The sequence below is a fragment of the Hirundo rustica genome, chromosome 1, assembly GCF_015227805.2.
Source record: "Hirundo rustica isolate bHirRus1 chromosome 1, bHirRus1.pri.v3, whole genome shotgun sequence".
Lineage (NCBI taxonomy): Eukaryota > Metazoa > Chordata > Aves > Passeriformes > Hirundinidae > Hirundo > Hirundo rustica.
This window is the reverse complement of record NC_053450.1, coordinates 21,857,911-21,879,115: the sequence shown is the minus strand read 5'-3', so window position 1 is coordinate 21,879,115 and position 21,205 is coordinate 21,857,911. Positions and strand designations below refer to the sequence as shown.

At 36.8% G+C, this 21,205-nt stretch overlaps 1 protein-coding gene across 8 annotated transcripts in view; it reads left to right on the top strand.

The window, feature by feature from the left end:
• The window catches only part of VPS13B (vacuolar protein sorting 13 homolog B), a 428,881-nt gene that overhangs the window by 130,786 nt on the left and 276,890 nt on the right, over positions 1 to 21,205 (top strand). For all 8 annotated transcript variants that reach the window (XM_040076409.1, XM_040076406.1, XM_040076434.1 and 5 more), the window contains 2 exons: positions 5,451 to 5,585; positions 6,364 to 6,537. In XM_040076409.1, coding sequence (XP_039932343.1) covers positions 5,451 to 5,585; positions 6,364 to 6,537 — 309 coding nt within the window. The remainder of the gene's footprint in view (positions 1 to 5,450; positions 5,586 to 6,363; positions 6,538 to 21,205) is intronic.

The window sequence follows — 21,205 nt, the reverse complement described above, 5'->3', positions numbered from 1 at the left end:
AGGAAGCAGAATAATTGAAAGAGATGTTGAAGTTCCTATGTTGCTGCTGTTTTACTGCAAGTAAGAATGTGAAAGCTTTATGCTCTCCCAATGCTTTGAACGTGAGAAGTAGGCTGGTGCCAGTTAGAGCTGGTCTTTGTGGCTTCTGTTATGTTTTTCTGAAAGGAGGAAGGAATTAAGTTTGGTTTTATCTTGGAGTTCCTCAGAAGCGCCATCTCTCTTCCAGAAGTTCTCACTGAGCACTGCCTAAGCAGAGACTGAACACAGATGAGTATCTCTCAGGAAAGAAATGAGGTTTCTCTTATGCTTCAATTTGTTTACTAGATTTTCTGTTTTAGTCATGTAAAACCTAAATATATGTTTGTGTGAAAATAATTTGACATTTTTTGTCATGATTCCAGTAAGACTTATGCTCCAATGTTTTTCATTTAGTTAATAGTGCCTTACTTTTATTCATGAATTGATCTTTTTACTGTTTGAAATAATTTTTGACAAGTGTGTGACAGTCTTTTACTATATCATGTTGCCAAACCATAGTTTATTGGTACTTAATGCTTTAAATATTGAAATTTTTACATCTGAGGCCACAGACTAAATGTGGGGACAATTCATGTGGAGTTGCTTCTAAAAGTTTGTCATGCCTTACTCATTTCCTATTTCATATTTTGCAGTTCTTTTATGATCTTTCTAAAGAATTATTGTATTTCAGGGATTTGGCGGCACACAGTCCTGACTGTTGTCTTCTGAATCAGTAACATACTGATTTTCTGGTTTTCTGTGCATGTTATTGATCAGTTTAGATTTTGTTTCTTGGTTTGCCAGTAATCATTGCAAATTCACCTTACAGCAAATAGATTGGTAAAAGATGTTCACTGGGAAAATCACTAATTAGGTAGTGTTTTAAACAGGCCTTAAATTAAATGAGTGCTTGGATTTCTAGGCTTGTTAGAAGAAATCCTGAGCTGATCTGTAAAGACATACTTGTGACCTGCCTTTAGCTATTTGTTTCCAAATAGCTGCTTGCTCATGGAATGATGCTGAGTGCAGGAACTTGGTGTAAACTGTATGGTTGGTTTATGTACATGGAACAGACCAAGGCTACATCTGGAAAGTTGGAGGAAGGATGTGAATACCTGTTTCAAAGTGTGGGAAAACTTTTCTTGACAGCACAATATTTCTGTGCATGTACCTGGAACACAATGGTCTTCCAGCTTGGAGTTTTAATTAAAGTGAGTTAGTGTGTGCAAGGTGTAAATTGCCAAGATGTAGTAGATTTTAAGTTAGAAAATACTTTTCTGCCTATTTTTGGGTTCTACTGTATGGAGAGAACAGATTTTAAATCTTTGGTGATGTGATGTATTCTATGTGCCTGAATCAAGTGAAACAGGCTATTCTTGATCACTGGGTGTACACGTATTGGGAAGGGAACACTGGATTTTAATGCAAATCATTCTACAATGGGCAAGATGTTTCCAGAAAAAAACCACAGACATCTAGAAAATTTATCTAGAAGGAGCCATAAGTTACATTTGATGGTGACTGGTGTATGTATCTCTTTCTCCATAAAGTCTTTTATTCCCATGTTCCTGGTGAAAATAATAAATTAACTGAAGAAAATTTGATTTGTACTAAAAAAAAAAAGCAGTGCCCTAATCTGACTCCGCTGAGCAACAAAGTCAAGTAAATCCAAGTTGTGCTTTTGCGAGTGAGATTCCAGAAGAATGAGTACAGCACAAGTTCTGCTCTCTTGTCTTGCACCTTGGAAATAAGCCTTTCTTATACTTCATTTGCAGGATGTTGAATTTGCATAATTGTGGTTGGCAATGACTGGTTTTCCTAGTGCCTGTTCAAATTCATGCTCAGTATCTTAATTAAAATGTTGTGGTCTGTTTAACTCCGTACAAAATTTCAGTTAGTACATGGAGGCATGGAACTTTTCATATTTAGGAGTTTGAATGTCTTCATGCTCAATCAATCCCTTAAAACACTACTTGAAAAAAGTTCATAAACATTGAGTGGAGGGAAGGAAGCTCTAGTGTTCGCTTGCTTAAGCATTTGTTTGCTGAAATAGGTGTTTAAGGAGTATTTTAGTTATTTGAACAACTGTTGAGACTTTGATTTTATAATGCTATCACAATGAAAGAAATAAGGGAGACTATTTGGGATGAACTAAAATTACAGGGATGGAAATTACAGATAGAGGCATATGAAGGAAACAAGCCTTCTTTCTTCTTTGTAGAGCAGCTTGCCAATTTGACACGTTTATGACAGATGGTTCATAATTTCCAAAAATTTTCGGGGACTGAAGAAAATGGCCTCCTATTTTAAACCAATTCATTAGATATAGTTCACTAAAAGTCTCTAAACTTTCTGTGCTTTGAAAAAGGTTTGTAACTTGGCAAGGGCAGTCACCTTAAATTTAGGTGATTTTTGTCTTTGTGATGAAAGTCTAGTTAGACATTCTAAGTTTCTTACTGTGTTCTCTGTATAGGATTTCAGTAATTAATAAATAGATTATTAGAGTATCCATCAGTCCAGAGCTGTGAAACCCAAGTGGAATTTGTTATGGCAACTTCTCCTGTGGAGTGCTGGGAGTTACCAGGTGTTGAAGTTGAAAGCAGGTTGCTTTTTGACACCAAAGCAACATAGAAAAGGAAGGGCATGAGAATGCTATGTTTTCCCATACTTTCCTTTCTATTTTCTGTTCACATAGTTGAAAACAATGGATGAAGTGTTTACCCTAACCCTGTAAAAGGAAAAAAAAAACAAACAACCAAACAGCTTATTACTGCTGCCAGTTACTTCTTCATATGCATTAAAATATGATTTTTAATATGATTTTTAATTTTCAATTTATGACCATGTATTAAGTGTTTGTGGGTTTCTTTAAGGCCAAGGCATTACGCTTTCCTGGCTTCCCATCATGGTCCTTAACTGCTGGCTAGGTGAAAAGCAATTCATTGGTTTGTTTGAGCAATGCTTTGCTGACTGTCATGCATATGATGACTGTCAGTTAAACAGGGAAAATACACTCATGTTTTCATGAAGGTTGTAGAAAATAAGGGTCTTGGATAATGCTGTTGCATCTTGCTGAAATTCAGTAACTCCAGAAGTTACTTGGTGAGGGACTAGGAGCAAGCAGAAACGAATAGTGAACATGATCACACTAAACTTGATTGCTTTTTTTCAGATAGGATACTAAACTAAAATGTAAGTTCTGCATGTAAGTAACATGAACAGTTTTAGTTTCAATGGAAAGAAGTTGTCCAGGATAATGGATCTAAAAGTGAACTCTGTTATGAAAATGATTTCGTTTTAAAACTTCTTAGTCTTCCATTGTGAAGTGAGAGAAATGTATTGGGCATCACACCTTTTATTTTGATTTTTAAAAGAATTGCTGGAAAATGAAAACAGCAAGAAACAACCAGTTTTACGAGGGCTTAAAGACGGTCAAATTGTGATCTCAGTTTGATTTGCTTTAACTCTAATATTGGCTGCTACCAGTTTAATAATCTTTGGTTTGGAATTGGCAGAGGATGGAGAAAACGAATTTTTTTTTTTATCTTAAATTAGTTGAATGCAATGGCCTCTATTTTGCACAAATTTATAGGAACTATGAGGAGGCAGAAATGCCTACAGATATCCTTGTTTCTTTGGACAAATTCATGAAATGCGTCAGATACCATGCCTTAGGTCAAAGGGGGGTTTCAGCTTTAAAGGAGGCTTAACCTGGACAAAAACAGGACTGAGGATCTGTTCACAAGATAAACTGGTAGTTGATCTTTCAGACTGAGGACCGATGGGGTGTTGCAATGGAAGGCACACAAATTAGTTTCAGTGAGTATTCTTTGAGCCTGAGGCCTTCCTGGATCACAAATTAGGAAAAGTCTGGGCATACCTCAGGGACAGAAGGCCAATTAAAGTTTGATAAGAAAGTATACCTGGAATGTGGAACCTACTTTCAGATTCAGTCTGCTTTACCACGTGCTGTGTGTCCCTTCATATGTTTCTTCTTGCTTTCTCTTTTGGAGAGTACTTTTTATTCAAAAATTATTTTATTGTCTTACTAGAAAAAAACTTGAATATATATCAAGAAGACTGCTTGCTAAATGATTTTATATGCACCACGAAATATTCTTCAATCTTTAGGATCTGGAATGGGCACAATGAACTAAGCATAATTACCAAGTTTAATCTGAAATCTTCTGTTCCCTACAATTTTTTTTAGGATATTTTTCCTTACTAGTTAATATATTTTAGTATATTTATATATACTAGTTAGTACATTTGTTCTTTGGGTTAAGTCTTTGAGAGATTTTGCAAAAAACGTAATTAATTCTGCAGATAATTACATTTCTTTAATGTGTTTAATAACCTTGAAATACATATAAAAATGCTTTTTTACCTGATATTCCACAATTCTTTCCTTACCTAATTATGGATTTTGGAACAAATTCTATGTTACCTACATGAGGAAATGGTTTCGTAATTATACTAATGTTTGCATAATTAACAAGCTGCTTGCCAATTTTAACTGACAAATTCCAAGTTGCTTCTGCACGAGGGGAAAAAAACGCCATAAAAAGGCAACTTCTGTTAGTTTTTCCTTTCATACTTCTTACAGGTGTTGAAACTATTTATTTCTAATTTGCAAGTGAATTTATGTGGGTTTTTTTCTGATAGGCAGTGCTGTACAGATTTGGAGAGCTGGCTTCCTCCACCTATGCTCTGGGGCTCTCTTGGGGGGCTGCCCTCAAGATCTGCCAACTTATCTCAGTCCTGGCATGTGCAATCCCCTGCTGCTTCTGCTGCAGCTCTAGGCAGCTCTTCAGAAGTGACTGCCAATAGCGCTGACTTCTTCCAAGTGGTGCAGGACTTTTCTGGTGCTCACAAATGGGGGCTGAGGAAAGACCACCAAAACTTATTTCCACTTGTGACCCAAGGCTAGGTTTGAACTCCAGTTTCCGCTGAAAAATGGCAAGCGTGCCTTTGGCCTTCTGTACAGCTCAGCTGCATGGATTTAATGCTTTACTAGCTACTGAGTAAAATGTTGTTGTCTAAATAAAAGCTGAAAACACTTAGTCATTTTAAGATCCTGAAATTAAATGCTGGTAATAAAAACATGAAGGAGAATAGTTGACGTGGCACTTATGAACTGAAAACAAAAGTGTATCTATGTATATATATGCATATTTGGTTTTTTAATTTTAGGTGGTCTTGTGTGTTTTCCCCACAGTATCTCTATATATTTCATGCATAACTGTTTGTGTTAAAAAATCCATATGCAGCATTCTTTCGCTTCCATTTAAAACCTGTGAATCACAACAAAAATGCTATAAGAACATCTAAGGTAGATAATTAAAATATAATTAAGTTTAAATGCCTTGGTGAAGGAATATAAAAATATTTAAATTCAACAGGCTAGTACATTTGCAGTTTTCTTTTATTAGGTGTGAAATCTAAGAATCCCCTGCCAACTCTTGAGGGCTCAATCCAGAATGTTGAATTGAAGTACTGCGGCACATCATTGGTCAAATGTGCCTCTGGGACCGTGGGATCAATAAAAATTTGTGCCAAAGCCCCAGGTATGTGCAGCTGGACCATGTAAAACTTTATTGCCTGTATAGGAGAATTGGCCTTGCTTTTTACAAGGGGAGTTACTGAAACAAGAATTTACTCATTGTTCCTATGAATCAGAGAGGGGTTTTTGTATTCTGTTTTGGGGGTTTTTTGTTATTAGTAAGTATGTTGTGATGATCCAGTCTTGCCTCAGCATAGTCAAATTTTACACTGAATTAAAAAAAATAGATTTTTTTTTTTCTGCTGAGACAAATAGCAGTTTAGAAGCACTCAAGAAATAGGAGAAATACAGAATACTTTCACCTAGCTTTGTCATTAGCATAATTTTTGATTGTTTATTGCCTCATTTTCCATTGATGATAGGTATTTTGCTTATAAAGTTTTTGAGGACTCTGATTTATTTTTTTTTTACTTCTTTAATAAAATTTTTCCTGAGGAGCATGTGGGGTTTATCAATGTCTATGATGTCTTTATGGACAAAAGCAGCTAAGGTCAAGAACATTAAAAATTGAGTGTCTTTAAATTGAGTTCATGGTGATGTTTAAATAGATTATTTTATAAAATTGGGAACGAATTTACTGTTTTAAAGATAATCAATTACTTTATTTGAAATCCTCCTGGATATCAAGGCATTTACAGGATAAACATTAAGTAGGTTGTTCAGTAGTTTTGTGATGCTGATCTTTCTGTTTGCTCTTTTAATTCCATGTTCACAATGTTAATTATTAGATATTCTCTTTGGATTAGTGAATGTTTGTATTGAAAATTTATCTTTTACTTTAGGTGATGGTGGAAAAGAGAAACTGATTCCTTTAATTCAAGGCCCTTCTGACACCAGAGACTTACACAGCAGTAAATGGCTCAATGAGAGTAGAAAGCCAGAATCTCTCTTAGCTCCAGATTTGGTAGCCTTTACAATCCAAATTCCACAGTATATGGACTACTGCCATAATTCTGGTAAGTACAAAACTCTTGTTAAGCTGGTATCACATTACATTTCTCCTATCCAAGGTAATTTTCAAAAGAGGGGCTTGATATAAAGTGTGCCAAATGTCAAAGTATCTTCTACACTGCTCACATTATAGCTTTAGCTCACTGTGAGACAAAAGAACTAAAAGTTGCATTTTGATGTATGTCTTTTTCAATAAGGAGTGCTTCATTAACTCTGGTTGCCTTTCAAAACAATTATATGAAACTTTTGTAAACTGTAGGCAGGGGAAGGGGGAAGATGCAGGATCCATGTTGAAAGTATTGGTTCTATTCTCTCTTGCTGATACTGGGTTGGCCTTCTCATACAGAAGTTGACATTCTAAATGGTTCATATAACTTTACAGCATAATTTATTATTAAGAATTTGTTTATCATAAAATTTGTTAACAGTAAAAAATAATTTTAAAAATTCTGCAGGGCACACATCTGACCTCATCAAATTTGGTGTTGCGGTGGCCTTAAATGAGAAGTTAATAATTTGTGAGAGTTGTTTGGCTAGATTTAAGAGTGTTGTTGACCTTGTGGGCATAAATACTTTTACCTGACATTCTTATGGTTTCTGTGATCTTTAAACAAAACATTGATCTGTTTTAAGCAACACTGACAATTTTGAAATGTGTCTAGTTTAAAATAACTCATGTAGTTTGTGAAATACACCTGGAACTAAGTTATGCTGTCAGTGTGGCGCTTCTTAAAACATTCTTTCATGTTTTTCAAAGCTTCTTCTATTGCCATGCTAGGCATGGAATGAAATGTGGGAAAAAACAGTCCAAAAAAGAATCTAGGTTAAGGAAAGGAAAATAATTACCCGATGCAAATATTATGAAACACAGAAGTAACTTGAATGCCTCAAGTGTGCTTTTTTTCTCTATTTTTTCCTGTGTAACGGTTCTTGAATGTCATTTGTCTGGAAAGCAACAATGAATTTATTACTGTCATTGCAATTTTTATGTGTATGTGTAAGCAACATTTGATTCTTATGTAGAGTAAATATTTGTAAGCACTATACACTTCAGCAGTTGTTAGGTTATTTTTTCAGTAATTGTACTTCTGTGTTTCTTGGAGAGTGTTTTCATGTTGAAAATGTTTACAGCAATGTTTTTATAATAATCTTCAGTTCCTGCTCCTAAAACATTGCCAAAAAGCAGCTCATGGTTCAGTAATATCTGAAGCACTCAGATCCATTTTTAAACAGAAGCTAAGATCTGTTACACCTGTTGATTCACTGAAGTATCTTTTAAATGTTCATAACAACGTTTATTACTATGATTAATTGTTGTATTTCTAAACTTTTTTTGAGGATTTTTTTGAGTCAATTTTCTGATTTTTGTCTTAGTCTCTTAGTTATATTTTAAAGGCTGTGTGGATACCTCTACTGTACATTTACTGCTTTTGTTACAGGTAATAAGGACCACACACATTTTTGCTCATCAGTATTATAGATGGACCAGTTAGGTGGTTGGAGTCCTTGATGGGTTGTGACAGAAGGTGCTTATGAGAATTAAGGCACTGACAAATGAAGTGCAGGCCGGACTCACATTCAGATATTTTGAGATAGAAAACATTTTTTTGTAATAGACGATTGTCTGTGGTTCCTGTTTTGTAGGTGAATGGACGTACATTAAAAATGTTAAGATTTTTGAGTTGAAAATGTCCTGGACAGCTCACCTACCCCTCAGTGTCGCAGGAAAGTTGTAGTGATTCCGTGTGCACAGTGGCAGTCGCTAAGCTGCACGTTCAGATTTTAGCTCTGCTCCTCTAGATGTGTAAGGTGGCACCTGTGAGGGTGACAAACGAGAGGAAAAAGCTGAGTGATTTGCTAAGGCTTTGGTCTCAGTCCACAGGAAGAATGGCAAATCGCAAATGATTTTAACTTTTTTAACATAAATTAAAACAGGAATAATTAATGTTTCAAGTGTCTCAGGTTCTATGCAAAGGATCAGCAAAGCAAAAGACTTTGCTTTCAAATACTTGCTGAAGAAACTGGGGCAATTTAATACAGGAGATATGGCTATCATTTTCATGATGACTGTGAAAATTACATGTAGGGAAAACATGAAGTGCTTTGAGAGCATAAAAGCTGTCAGTTGCAGTCACTTCTGGGAGTTTAATAAGCTATACTGGATAATTTCACAGAAAAAACTCATCCCTTGGGAGTAAAAGGGTTTTTTAAAGCTGTACTACTGGAGGTGATTGTGCAGTGCTGAAGTTGTGCTGTTTGTGAATTTTTTCCTAATGATGTTGCTTATAATGTTCTGCAGTAGGAATTTGGACTAATTAATTCGTGAAATTGAATGGAAAACAACTTGATCAAAAATCAAAGCAGTTGTTTGGATATAAAATGCTAAGGAGGAGGTTGTGCAAATGGCATGAGATTCTTGAATCAGGGCATATTCACCCAGAAAACAGAGTTCCTTTTCCTCTCCTTGTTGCATCAGCAACTGTCTACTGTCTTGTGTCACTTGACTCATATGATCCAGGGTGAGCAGGATGGTTGTGCAATTTCCTTTTACTGCTTGCCTGTATATGGCCCTGCATAGAGGATGTATTTACAGTCTGAGGGATAGAGCATTTCACACTAGTATCTTCCTTTTTGCTATTTCATTTGCGTTGAGAGGAAGAGGAAAAAGAATACGGTTCTAGCCATACCATACTGCATTGAGTACAACCATCAAAGGAAAAAGCTCTAACGTGTACTTTCAAAAAGGGCAGCGTTTAGAGCATATGATGTGTAGCATGTACAATGTATAACAAGCATAAAACAAGTGCAAATACTTATGTCAGGAGTGATTTAATGTTTGATGCGTAAAGTGTCATTATCACACGGAAAACTGATCCACCTATGGAAAAGGAAGTATTTAGGGACAAAGAATGTAAATATGGTTTTTAGTCCTTAAATACAAGTCTGAATGCTGTGATTTTAATTTAGATCAGTTGTACTAAAAACCGTCCCAGGTATCTCCATGCATAGTTGGAAAAATCAGTGAATATCCTCTTCAATCTTTAAACTGCAGGATATAAAATAAGTACAAGAGAAGAGATTATTCCATTACCCCAGGGCTTGGGAAGGTCTTCATACTCTTTCTCTGAAATAACCCTGGCTTTATTAACCCTGGGAGCAAGCTGCAGACCTTGTTTGTTTCACCTGGCCTTTGAGAGACGAGGGAGATTTCAAAATGAATGCTGGTGTTAGTGGTTAATTATGAACAGCTGCTGAATAGATGAGGTGAGCTGATTATGCTCTATTTGGTTTGCCATACTGAATAATTGGGAGTGCATGCACAGCCAGTGTATGGACAGCTTTATTACAAATAAATCAAGAGGAACAAAAAAACCCCAAAAAACAATTAATAAAGTTTTCTATGAGATCAGCTTAGTCAATAATGCAGCAGTGAAATAAGGGAATAAACAAAAGTACTTGTATTAATATCATGCTCATATGTGTTAGATTTATGCACTCAGTGGAGCAAAGCAAGAGTGGGAAGGCTTCTCTAATTTGTCGAGGCTGCATAAAGGCTGAAGAGCAAACATTCAACCTTATAAAAGTTGGTATTTCTTGTTTAAGCGATATGTTTCTCAAAGTTCCAAAAACTTTAGAATTTTTTTCCTCTATCAGTATTTTGATTTAGACGGGATCACTCCATTCACCTCTTTCCCATGCCAAAAAGAAAAAATAGCTGAAGAAACAATATCTTCACATATGAAAAAATTGCCATAGAAGTTGTACCAGCAGGAACATAAACTTTATTATTGTAAACTATATGATTTTTATCTGTTAGAACTTAATAGAAAGGAGGTGAGAGATTAGAGATTTATTTGGTTTTATGCATATACACCTACATATGCCCTCCATCTTCCTCTTTTTGCAGTTAAAAAAGCATGTCGTTGACATATTTTTAAATTTAATTTTGACTGCTAGCACTAGGGATATTAGTCTGAATTTTAAAGCTGGAACAATTACATTTTTTAATTTCCAATTTAACTGAGTCCTTGTGGTAGTAAGTAAATAAGTTAAAAAAATCCTAGTAAAAGAGAATTCATAGTCTAATTTGAAGTATTTTGGAAAGATTTAACACAATGAATGAATAAAAATGGTTAGTATATTGGAGTAATTAAAGACAATTCACATTTGTGGTTTGGACATAAATGTGTAAAAATTATACCCATCTATCTTATTACATTTCCTTTTCTCTCCCTGAGGATTTCACTATGTACTTTATCTGTAATTGTTGCCAGTTTTCTATCAAGTTCCCACTGGGCTTCTGGTGCAAAAAATCTTATCCTATCGATGACAGAGCTTGCCTGAATGATTTCATGCTCTTAGCATTTTTGTTCACGGGAATTAGGGGGAGAATGTAACTGCAGCTGAACATAGCATCTATTTTTGTAATTTTGAAGTTTAGACCCTGTTATTGGAACTAAATGAAGAGATGCAGGTGTTCTCCAGTTCAAGTCCTTTGGGATTTTTTGATGGTAGATGCTTGAAAAGCAAATGCATGTGTTTCCAGAGTCAAACAGCAGCTGTGGACAAGGATTTATGTTTTTCTCAGAACTTTGGGATTTCGAAATGTTACATTTAATCACATGCACAGAAAGGAGAGCAAATGTTAAAGATGTTACATATAAAACCAGGAGACTGATCTTTTTACCATACCAACTAGTTGTGGGAATAGAGGAACAAAGTGATCTTTAATCTTAATATGCACAATTTCAAAAGGATTATGATAGTTGCCAGTACTCTGGTCTTTTGAGAACTGTGCTCAGGCAGTGCACAGCATTTATATCTTCTAAATTGCTTTTAAAATCTGGTTTATTCTTATATTTCTTCTTGGAAAAATATGAATGTTAATAGTATGAGTTACTGAAAACACAGTATTCATGTAGGCTTATTTTGGAGGGTGGATTTAAATTCGGTAAGTATACATGTTTAGAAAAAAAAATTCTGGCAACATCCTGTAGTTTTCAAAATTTGATTTAAAATAGCAGTTCAACTGCCTGAACTGAAAGGCTATATTTGGAAGTTTTCTTTCTGACAGAATTTGTGAGCAAAAGTATTTAGTGGTAATGCAGTTTCTCCCTCCCTTTCTCTCTGGTGATTTTTCAATTAGTTGATTGTAGAAAACAAATGACATCTTAAGTTTAGCTGAAATTCAGGCAAGAGCAGCAGATGTTAGTACTGCTGAGCAATTCAGGAAGGGACAGTGGTGTGGGGAGGAGCAGGTTGGTAACAGTGGTAAATGCCAAGTTAATTAATACCAAAGAAGAGAAAGTAAAAGCCTCTTTTAACATTCACCAGTTTGCGTGTGCTCCATCCTCTGCCATTACCCTCACAACCTCACTGTGTTGTGCACTACAACCATGTTAAAGATCAAATATTTTTCCAGGCTTGAATCACCATTGCATCTACTGTCTCATGAAGATCCAGCACTTAGTACTTTCTCTAAGAGAGAAGTAAACTTGTCCTCAAGTGCAGTCTGTTCCCCTGCTGGCCGCAGTTGTGGATTTCATGTCCTTAGGAGTAGCAGCAGGGAGGGCTGTACTGTACTGTGCTAACTAGATTAAGAGACTACTACCAGTGAGTTGCATGAATCTGGCAACTGCCAGTAAGTTATGGTTATAGAAAGGTAATCGCACAATGCAGGAATAAGACAGCTTGTTCAACCTTCCCTCAAGTAATTCTGCAAATCCTCTTGGGGAAGAGGTGTTTTCATCTCTCCGCTTACGTTGTGGTCAGTTTCTCTCAGTATGCCATAAATCCTTCAGCAGCACATGTGTTCTAGAATTCTGAGATTGTGATTAAATAGGATTCTGAGTTTCGTAAACTCTTATCTCAAAAATTGTTTTTTAAAGAAAGAGTAAAAAGGAAAAAACTTACACTGTCATACAAGTTGTTAGGAAGTTAGCCTCTATAGTTGAGTTACCTGAACTCTTTCAATCCTGACTGATCTTGAGATGTGCTGTTCACCTGCACTGTGGAAGTTGGGTAATTTCTTTAGTCAAAGAAGCACTTTTGCTTTTTTTCCAATTATTTTTTTTCTTAATAAAATCACTCAAGATTAATAGTTTGGGCAAAATAAGAACAAAGCACTGTGAAGATGGGGATGCAACTCCAAATGACAGGAGCTTTAGACATTGTACTGGGAAATATGTGACTGAGGGAACTGGAAAGCCTGCATCTCATCTGGATTTATATATTTTTTTGTAAAAACGCATTGTCTGACTCTTCTCTTTTAACTTAGGATAACAGTGTTCTGCCTGTAGATAATGTAGTTGATCTTGCAGTTCTGTGGGTAGGACTTCAGTATTGGCAGTTAAAGATTTGAGCTCTTGAATGCTGGGTAGTAGGAGTATGTATTTCCTTTGCATAAAGGAAATCTCTCCACCTTCTCTTGAAACAGCTCCTGACCTAGAAAATTCTGTAAAAGTCACTAAAAAAGAGTCATTGAAAAACCCTTTTTTTTTTTTTTTAAACTTTTAACTCATTTAATGTGTAGAAGTTAGGGAATGGCATGTGAGATTATTTCTGCTACCTTTATTTTGTGTTTGTGTGCATGTGTGTTCCACTGGATGTCTGTTCACTTTAAAATCTGGCAGTATCAAAGTGTTCCATATGGCCACCAAAGTCATATTTAACACTTCTGTTATTGGGAAAAAAAAATCTACATGTGGGTTCAAATTATAATTTCTATTTTCATAATGGTAGAGGCTGATGTATCTGTTCTTCCTTTCTTCATGAAAATGCATTTACCTTTCCCACTTATGGCATCTGGAAAAGCATTATTCAGCAAGGTGACCAGATACTTATTGTTGGTTTGGAGTGTTTTGAAAACGTGACAGGTATAGGCTCTCAGCAATTGCTGTTGGACATTGAAATCTGTTTTTAATTGAGAAAATATATGTTGGCCAGCATATTGGGATAGTTCCCTCCCATTTTGAAAAAATGCCATGGGATCTTTAACTTCCATTTGGACACTTCCCAGACATGGGCATAAGGGACTGTAACTGTTTATTTTCAAATAGCGTTTTAACTATTTCCAGGTTTTATAATTGAATTATATTGCTCTCACTGCCTCTTTAGTGATGTAAATGATTCATATAAGATGGCTACATTTTGTAATGAAATGCTAAATAGATATGAGTGAAAATGAGAAGACTCTTGGTGGTAAATTGTAAATGCACTTTGACTAGGTCAACCTCTGGGGCTTTTTTTAAATTTTAGTAACAAGTAATTAAATAACATCATAGCACACTTCATAATAACAGCACTAAATTAACTATCTTATTTTTAGTGCAGAAATTATTATATATATAAATATATTTGTTCTTAATATAATTTTTTTTTTAGTAATTTTCATGGTTCAGCTCTGTTGCAGTTCAAAAAAATGCTACAGGTCACTCCCAAAATTCCAATGCTGTAGTTATAATACAAACTTACTGATAGTCTCATTTTTCTGATTTAGGATGTAGTCAGAGTGAATATTCAACCATATTGTCCCTTTCTGTTGGAACATTACTGTTCAGAAGTTCCTACAGAAATTCCTTCCTATGATGTTATGAATAGCCAGTTGTGGTCAACAATTAAAGTTGGGCCATTTCAAAGTGACTGAAGAGCTGGTTTTATGCAAAAAACCACATTTCACAGTCAGGATAAGCAAAGCAGGATAGAATTTTAATTTTGTTGTTGTTGTTGTTTTTGTTTTTGTTTTGTTTTTTAATTCAACTAGATAACCTCTGTGATGACTCCCAATCTAGGACAGACTTCTATAGCTGACCAAACTGAAGTAATTTTGAACAGTAATTTTGATCTTTAAGGTGTACAAGTTTTTCATGCGCTGTGAAGCTTCTGAAGGTCAGTCACTATTGTTACCAGAAATCTGCCAGCTGTATCAAAATTAGTACTGCAGGAACTATTATTCAGTTGTAACCTTTAGACCATTTAATCACTCCTGTGCTGTATCAGCCAATTTCATTTTACCTGTGCATTCAAATAGAACTAATATGTTCAAGATACATAATATGTACTTGTGTAAGGTGGCAGAAGTACTTAAAATTGATATCAGGAAAACAGTGCACTGTGTAACTTTTCAGTTCTAGTTAACAGCTGAAATTAGCCTACCTATATTATGTGAGCCATTAATGTTGAGTATCTCTATACAACAGACTTTAAGTACTGCAAATACAAACACAGATGTGGTATATTTGAGGTTATCCTGACATTCTCAGTATCACATGGAATGCTAAATCTATTTGAGAAATGCAGTGATAGGATTAGAGTGGATACCTAGTTTAATTAAATAGCTGAATATTTTTAATTCTTAATTTTAATCTGATTTACACTCTTCAGTGGAGAAAAAGGCCTTTTGAAAAGAAAAAAAAAAAAAAAAATCTGATTTTCAGAAGTCATGTCTAAAAGAGAAGATTCTAGGTGTTGCCCTGGTCTTGGAGCCAGTTCAGTTAAGGTAAACATATGCTGGATCAAAGTAATTTGCTGACCTGACTTCTGAATTTCCATCCAGACACATTTGTGCTGCAAATTATTGGTAAGACTTGCAGCACAGCCTATTAGTGCATGCTCTGGCTTTTCAAAGTGTTTTCCTAATTTCTGATGTATTTTCAAGGTGAAGTAGACAGATCTGGAAAAAAAAAAAAAGATTTTTTTTTTCCCCCAGGAGAATTAGAAAACTGTGTATTTGCAGAATAACAAATAATTTGGGGGTTCTGCTTTCTGAACTGATGAGAACATTTCATGGTCATGCAATGAATGGGTATTCTGACAATGTGAATGGAAGAGGCACTGGGAATTCCAAACACTTCAACTCTTAAATTGTTTGCCTGCATCTACCAACTCTTACACATTTAGCCTGGGTTCACCATCTGTCACTGTAGAGCTTCTGGGGCCGCTTGCCTGGGGTTTGTGCCGAGCTGAAGAAATCTCTTTGGCTATGCTGCCTCATGTCAGGAGTGTTGGAAAAATAGACCACTGCCTTTGGGAAGGTGGATGTGAAAGGAGTCAAACTGACCAGAGTTTGAGGCATGTCTTTTTGAATTTCAGAGTTTATGACTGTCATGCCAGTGGAAAAAAGACCATGTTCTTATAATATGCTGCAAACAATACATGAAAGTAAAATTTATTCAGACATCTAATGTTAATCTTCAAATTAATAATCTGAATAACCAAGTAGCTGACTGCCTCATCTCCTGCTGCCCTCAAAAATGCCTATGACTGTTTTACTTTTGGAATAAAAATAACGAAATCCTAAACAACTATTGTGTAAATACAATATAAAATATAATATTTGAACTGGCTTGGCTATCATAGGAGTTTTCCGCATTAAAGTGGGGAAAATAATAGAAATTTTGTGAATAGAAACAATACTTTGAAGAATAAGAGAAGATATGATTGAATATAAGAATTATTAAATACAGTATCTGGCTCAACATTAGTGAGCGGGGTTATGGAGGACATATAATGATGGATCATCACTTTTAGATAGTATTCTTTTCTTTTCTGTATGTCCATGGCATAGATGTAATCAGTCAGATGTCCAGTTTACGTAAAAGCTGATAAAGCACATCTTTTGTGCATTGGGCTTTGCATGAATTATATGTACAGCATATTTCTTATTTTTAGTGTAACTGTGTTCATGTTTGGTCATGCATTCAATAGAAATAAATTAATGAAATTAGAATACGAATTCTCTTCTGTGCTTTTGAGTTCTCTTATATCCCTGCTGTCATAAAAGAAAAAGAATTTAGTATTGAGAAAAATATTCTTTTAGATTGTGACATGAAGATTTATACAAGAAAATGAAATGTGTTCAAACTGTCTTCATAGTATTTGGAAGATGTATTAGCCCAAGCCCTGGATTAATATTTTTCAAACAGTAAAATTTTTGCAAAACACTTCTTTCATACATTTTTCATAATAAATTCACTATTTAATGATAAGCTTAAAATGAACCTATTATGTTGAAAGTGTGTTTTTAAACCAACTTTTGGAAAATCTTATAGATGGAATGTAATCTGAAAACAGATGTGTATTTTTAAGGGCACATATCAGTCCTTTAAGCAGTTGCATGTCTAAAGTAATAAAATGAAACTTAAATGCAAGTTCAGGTCAGCTGATTAAATTCTTTTAAATTGCAAAATAAAATAATTAAGGCGTATTTATATTTTTCAAAACAGGCGTAAAAATATAATAATCATAATACTAATTACATTTAGTGTAAAAACTTGTAATAATTTGAAGCCAATAGTACTTCTTTTTTTCTTGACTGGTAACATAAGCAAAGTATAAGCCTGTGAAAAGGATGACTTAACACAACTGTTGATGCACTTCGACTGAAACATCTTTATCAAGTTAATACAAGAAGCAGTCATGCCCTACTTGAATTACTCATTTATAATGGCTGAGCAGCAGCCTGGATGTGGACTTTGAAATCCTGGGAAAATAAGATGCATGCATGCATCCAAATGTCTAGAGTCTTTAAAGCAGCTGTAAAATGTTGAAGTGAGATGTCTGCTACTAGCTGTTGTCTACATTTTTAGTCTGAAGGGAGGTGTGATCATTTAATTGCTAACTGAGTTTAATATTATTGTAGTCATTACATTCTCAGTTCAAAACTTTTTATTTCCTAGAGTTTTTGGAACTGAAGAATCAGAATATTTGTCTGCTTTTTTGCACCTTTTATTGGACAGATCGTTCCAACTTTTTTTGAAGATCTTATTTGCTTTGTTAAAATACATACATTTTTCTCTAACTTTTATTGTGCTTGTAATGAGGAAATAATCCCAAAGATGTGTAAAATATCAAAATAAAGCACATGTATGGGTAGCAATTCCAAAAATGCTACCTTTGTGCTCAGTAAGGATGTAAAAGTACAATAGCTGGTAAAAGCCATATATTAAAAGGATTTCTGTCTCTATGCACTATTGGGATGTTGCTGTTTGTTGAGTCTTTTGCAGATGATGGCATTGCCAGGTCTTCACAGCTTGATTTCATGTTTTCTTTGAAAAGACAGACATATAGGAAATTAACTGTTCAACTGTAATTTTTCTTCAAATTCTTGCACAATTCCAAAGGGTGTGCATCCCATTATACTTAAAACAGAGATTTTTCATTAGAAGTGCCAGATGTTTCTCTAGTATCCTCACACTTCCCAAATCACCAGTATAGAAGTAAACACTTTTCTTTTTACTGCAGGAATTGTAAAAGTTTTTGTGACAAGAAGTGGGTGAGAGTATGAACATCCAGTTTTGCATGTTGGAACATCTGTAAGGCAGCGTGAATTTCGTGTTGCACTTTGGAGACACAAAATAAAGTCCATGTTGTATCTATGCAGGGATATTCATGATCATCTCACAGCAGCTGGTGAGACTGCAAGCGTGCTTAATTAAGGATCATTCAGGAATTAGTCAAGTAGTTTTTTTCTTCTGTCTGTTACAAGTAGACTTGAGATGGCTTGTACTTTGCCTGTTTCCTGGAAAAATCGCTGTCTCAAAATCATGATGGAATAATCTGTTTTCCACACAATTGTGGCCAACTTAGGCCCCCAGCTCAGAGATTATGCCTTCCTTCCTGGTACTGGGAAAATGGAGAGGTGAGAATAATCCACATTAAAGGTAGAAATAGGATGGCTAAAAGTCTTTCATACTTTTTCCAAGGCAGCCCTAGTAGAGTTATTTGGTATAGCTCATATGAAAGAGCTTTGAAATAGATTTGAATGAGGAAAGGAATAAAACCAGGCTTACAACAAATAAACCTGGGGGCAGTATACTGCTGTCTGAGGGATGCTGTGGTAGCAAGGTCCTTTGGTCCGTGTCCTCAGTGGAGGTCGAGGATGGAAATCCATGTCACAGCAGAGACACAAGGGTTATTAAGTTTTTAGAAACCATGGAAGCACCTGAGGATAGTTACATAGGAATTAGGGCTTGTTGTCCCCAAAAGGCAGAAATTAATAGTCCAACTGAAGTGCATTTACAACAATGCATGCAGCCTGGGCATCAAGCAGGAGCGGCTGGAAGCCACGGTGCAGCAGGAAAACTATGACTGACTTGCCATGATGGCAATGTGGTGGAATGACTTGCGCAACTGGCACGCTGCAGTGGATTGCTGGAAACCCTTCACAAAGGATAGGCAATGAAGGAGAAATATTGGAGTAACTCTGGATGTTGGGGAGTGTTTTGATTGTCTAGAGCTTGATGATGGTGACATGACAGTGAGTGTTTATTTTAAGAGACGGAGAAAAGGACAGAAAGACTTTGGTGGAAGTCTGTTGTTTGTGAGCAGGGGTGGGCTGGTAGATGGTGTGGTGGGTGAAGGCTTCTTGGGCCCAGTAATCATGAAATTACAGAATTTTTGGTTCTTGAAGAAGTAAGGGGCAAGGGACAGCAGATCTGCTATTGGACTTCTAAGAGCTTACTTTGGCTGGCTTAGGAGTCTGGTTGAAAGAGTTCCCTGGGAGACAATACTGAGGCACAAAGGAGTTTAAGAAGGCTGAACATAATTTAAAAAGAAAATCTTAAAGGGATAGAAGGCTGTACCCGTATTCTTAGAAAGATGAGCTGACAGAAAAGTGTCTGACATGGCTGAACAATCATGTTGGAAATCAGGAAAAAAAGAGGAGCTCATGACCTTTGGAGGGAGGGTTGGGAAACTCACAGGGACTGCAAGGATGTTGTGAGGTAATGGAGAAAATTAGAAAGGCCAAAGCCCAATTAGAACTTAACCTCGCTACTGCCGTGAAAGACAATGAAAACTGTTTCTGTAAATACATAAGCAAGGAAATCCATCATTGAATGCATGGTGGCAAAAGATGAGGAAAAAGCTGAGGTACTTAATGTCTTAATGCCTCAGTCTTTAATGACAACACCACTTGTTCTTTGGGTACCCAGCCCCCTGACCTGGAAGACAGGCTTGGGAGCAGAATGAAGGCCCTGTAATCCACAGGGAAATGGTCAATAGCCTCCTGTACACGAGTCTGTGGAGCTAGATGGGGTTCATCCAAGGGTGCTGGGGGAGCTGGCAGAAGAGCTCACTGAGCCATCTTCAGCCCTTTACCGGTGGTTCTGGCTAGCTGGGGAAGTCCCAAGTGACTGGGATTTGGCAGTAGTAACCCCCATCTATAAGAAAGGCCAGAAGGAGGATTTAGGGAGCTACAGGCCTGCCAGCCTGATGTTGGTGCTGGGTAATGTTACACAGCAGCTCATCTTGAGTGTCATCATATGGCACATGCAGGACAGTGAGAGGGATCAGGTCCAGCCAGTGTGAGGTTAGGAGAGGCAGGTTCTGCTTGTCCAACCTGATTTCCTTCAATGACAGGGTGACCTGCCTAATGGATGAGGGAACAGCTGTGAATGTTGTCTACCTGTGTGTTAGTAAAGCCTTTGATACCATTTCACACGGCATGCTTTTGGAGACACTGGTTTTTCATGGTGTGGATGGGTTCTTTACTAGGTAGGAAACTGGCTGGTTGGCCAGGCCCTGAGAGTGGTGGTGAATGAAACTAAATCCATTTGGTAACCAGTCACTAATGGGGTTCCCCAGGGCTTAGTGTTGGGGCCAGTTCTGCTTCGTATCTTCGTCTGGATGAAGGGATTGACTGCACCCTCAGTCAGTTTGCAGAGGACATCAAGTCAGGTGGAAGTGTTGGTCTGCTGGGTGGTGGGAAGATCTGCAGAGGCATCTGGACAGGGTGGATTGATGGGCTGACACCAACAGTCATGAGGTTAGACAGTGCAAAATGGTGGGTCCTGCTCTCATGTCACAACACCACCATGCAGTGCTACAGACTTGGGCAGCCCTGTGGAAAGGGACCTGGTGGTGCTGGTCAGCAGTGTCTGGATGTGAGCCAGTGCATGCTCAAGTTGCCAGGAAGGCCAGTGGCATCCTGGCCTGTGTTAGGAATAGTGTGGCCAGCAGGACCAGGGCAATGAGTGTCCCCTCATACTGGGCACTGGTGAGGCCATACCAGCAGCCAGTGCTGTGTCCAGTTCTGGGCGCCTTGTTTCAGGAAGGACACTGAGGTGCTGCAGCAAGTCCAGAGGAGAGCGATGGAGCTGGTGAAGAGTCTAGAGGGCAAGAGTAAGTCATAGTAGGAGTGGATGGAGCAGCTGGAGTTGTTAAACCTTGAGAAGAGGAGGCTCAGGGGGGACCTTAATTTTCTCAACAACTGCCTGAATGGAGTTTGTAGCTGGGTGGGGGCTGGTCTCTTCTCACAAGTAACAAGCAATAGGACAAGAGGAATTGGCTTCAAGTTGTGCTAGAGGATATTTAAATTGGTTATTAGGAAAAATTTATTTGCTGGAAAGGTGGTCAGGCATTGGAATAGGGAAATGGTTGCATCGCTGTCCATTGACAGCATTTCAAAGATATCTAGATGTGGTATTTAGGTACATGGTTTAGTGGTGGACTTGGCAGTGCCAGGTTCATGGTTGGACTTTGACCTTAAAACATTTTCCAACCTAAACAATTTATGATTCTATTCAGCCAGGGAGGACAATATTTTATCTTATATAGTTGTGTAAAGTGAAGCATTTTGAATGGGTTCGCATTGCTGTTTTCCTCTGAGGTTCCTTGAGTTGGGCTGCTGCAAGTGTATGATGGAGGGATGTTTGCAGTAAGAATGCACCAGCC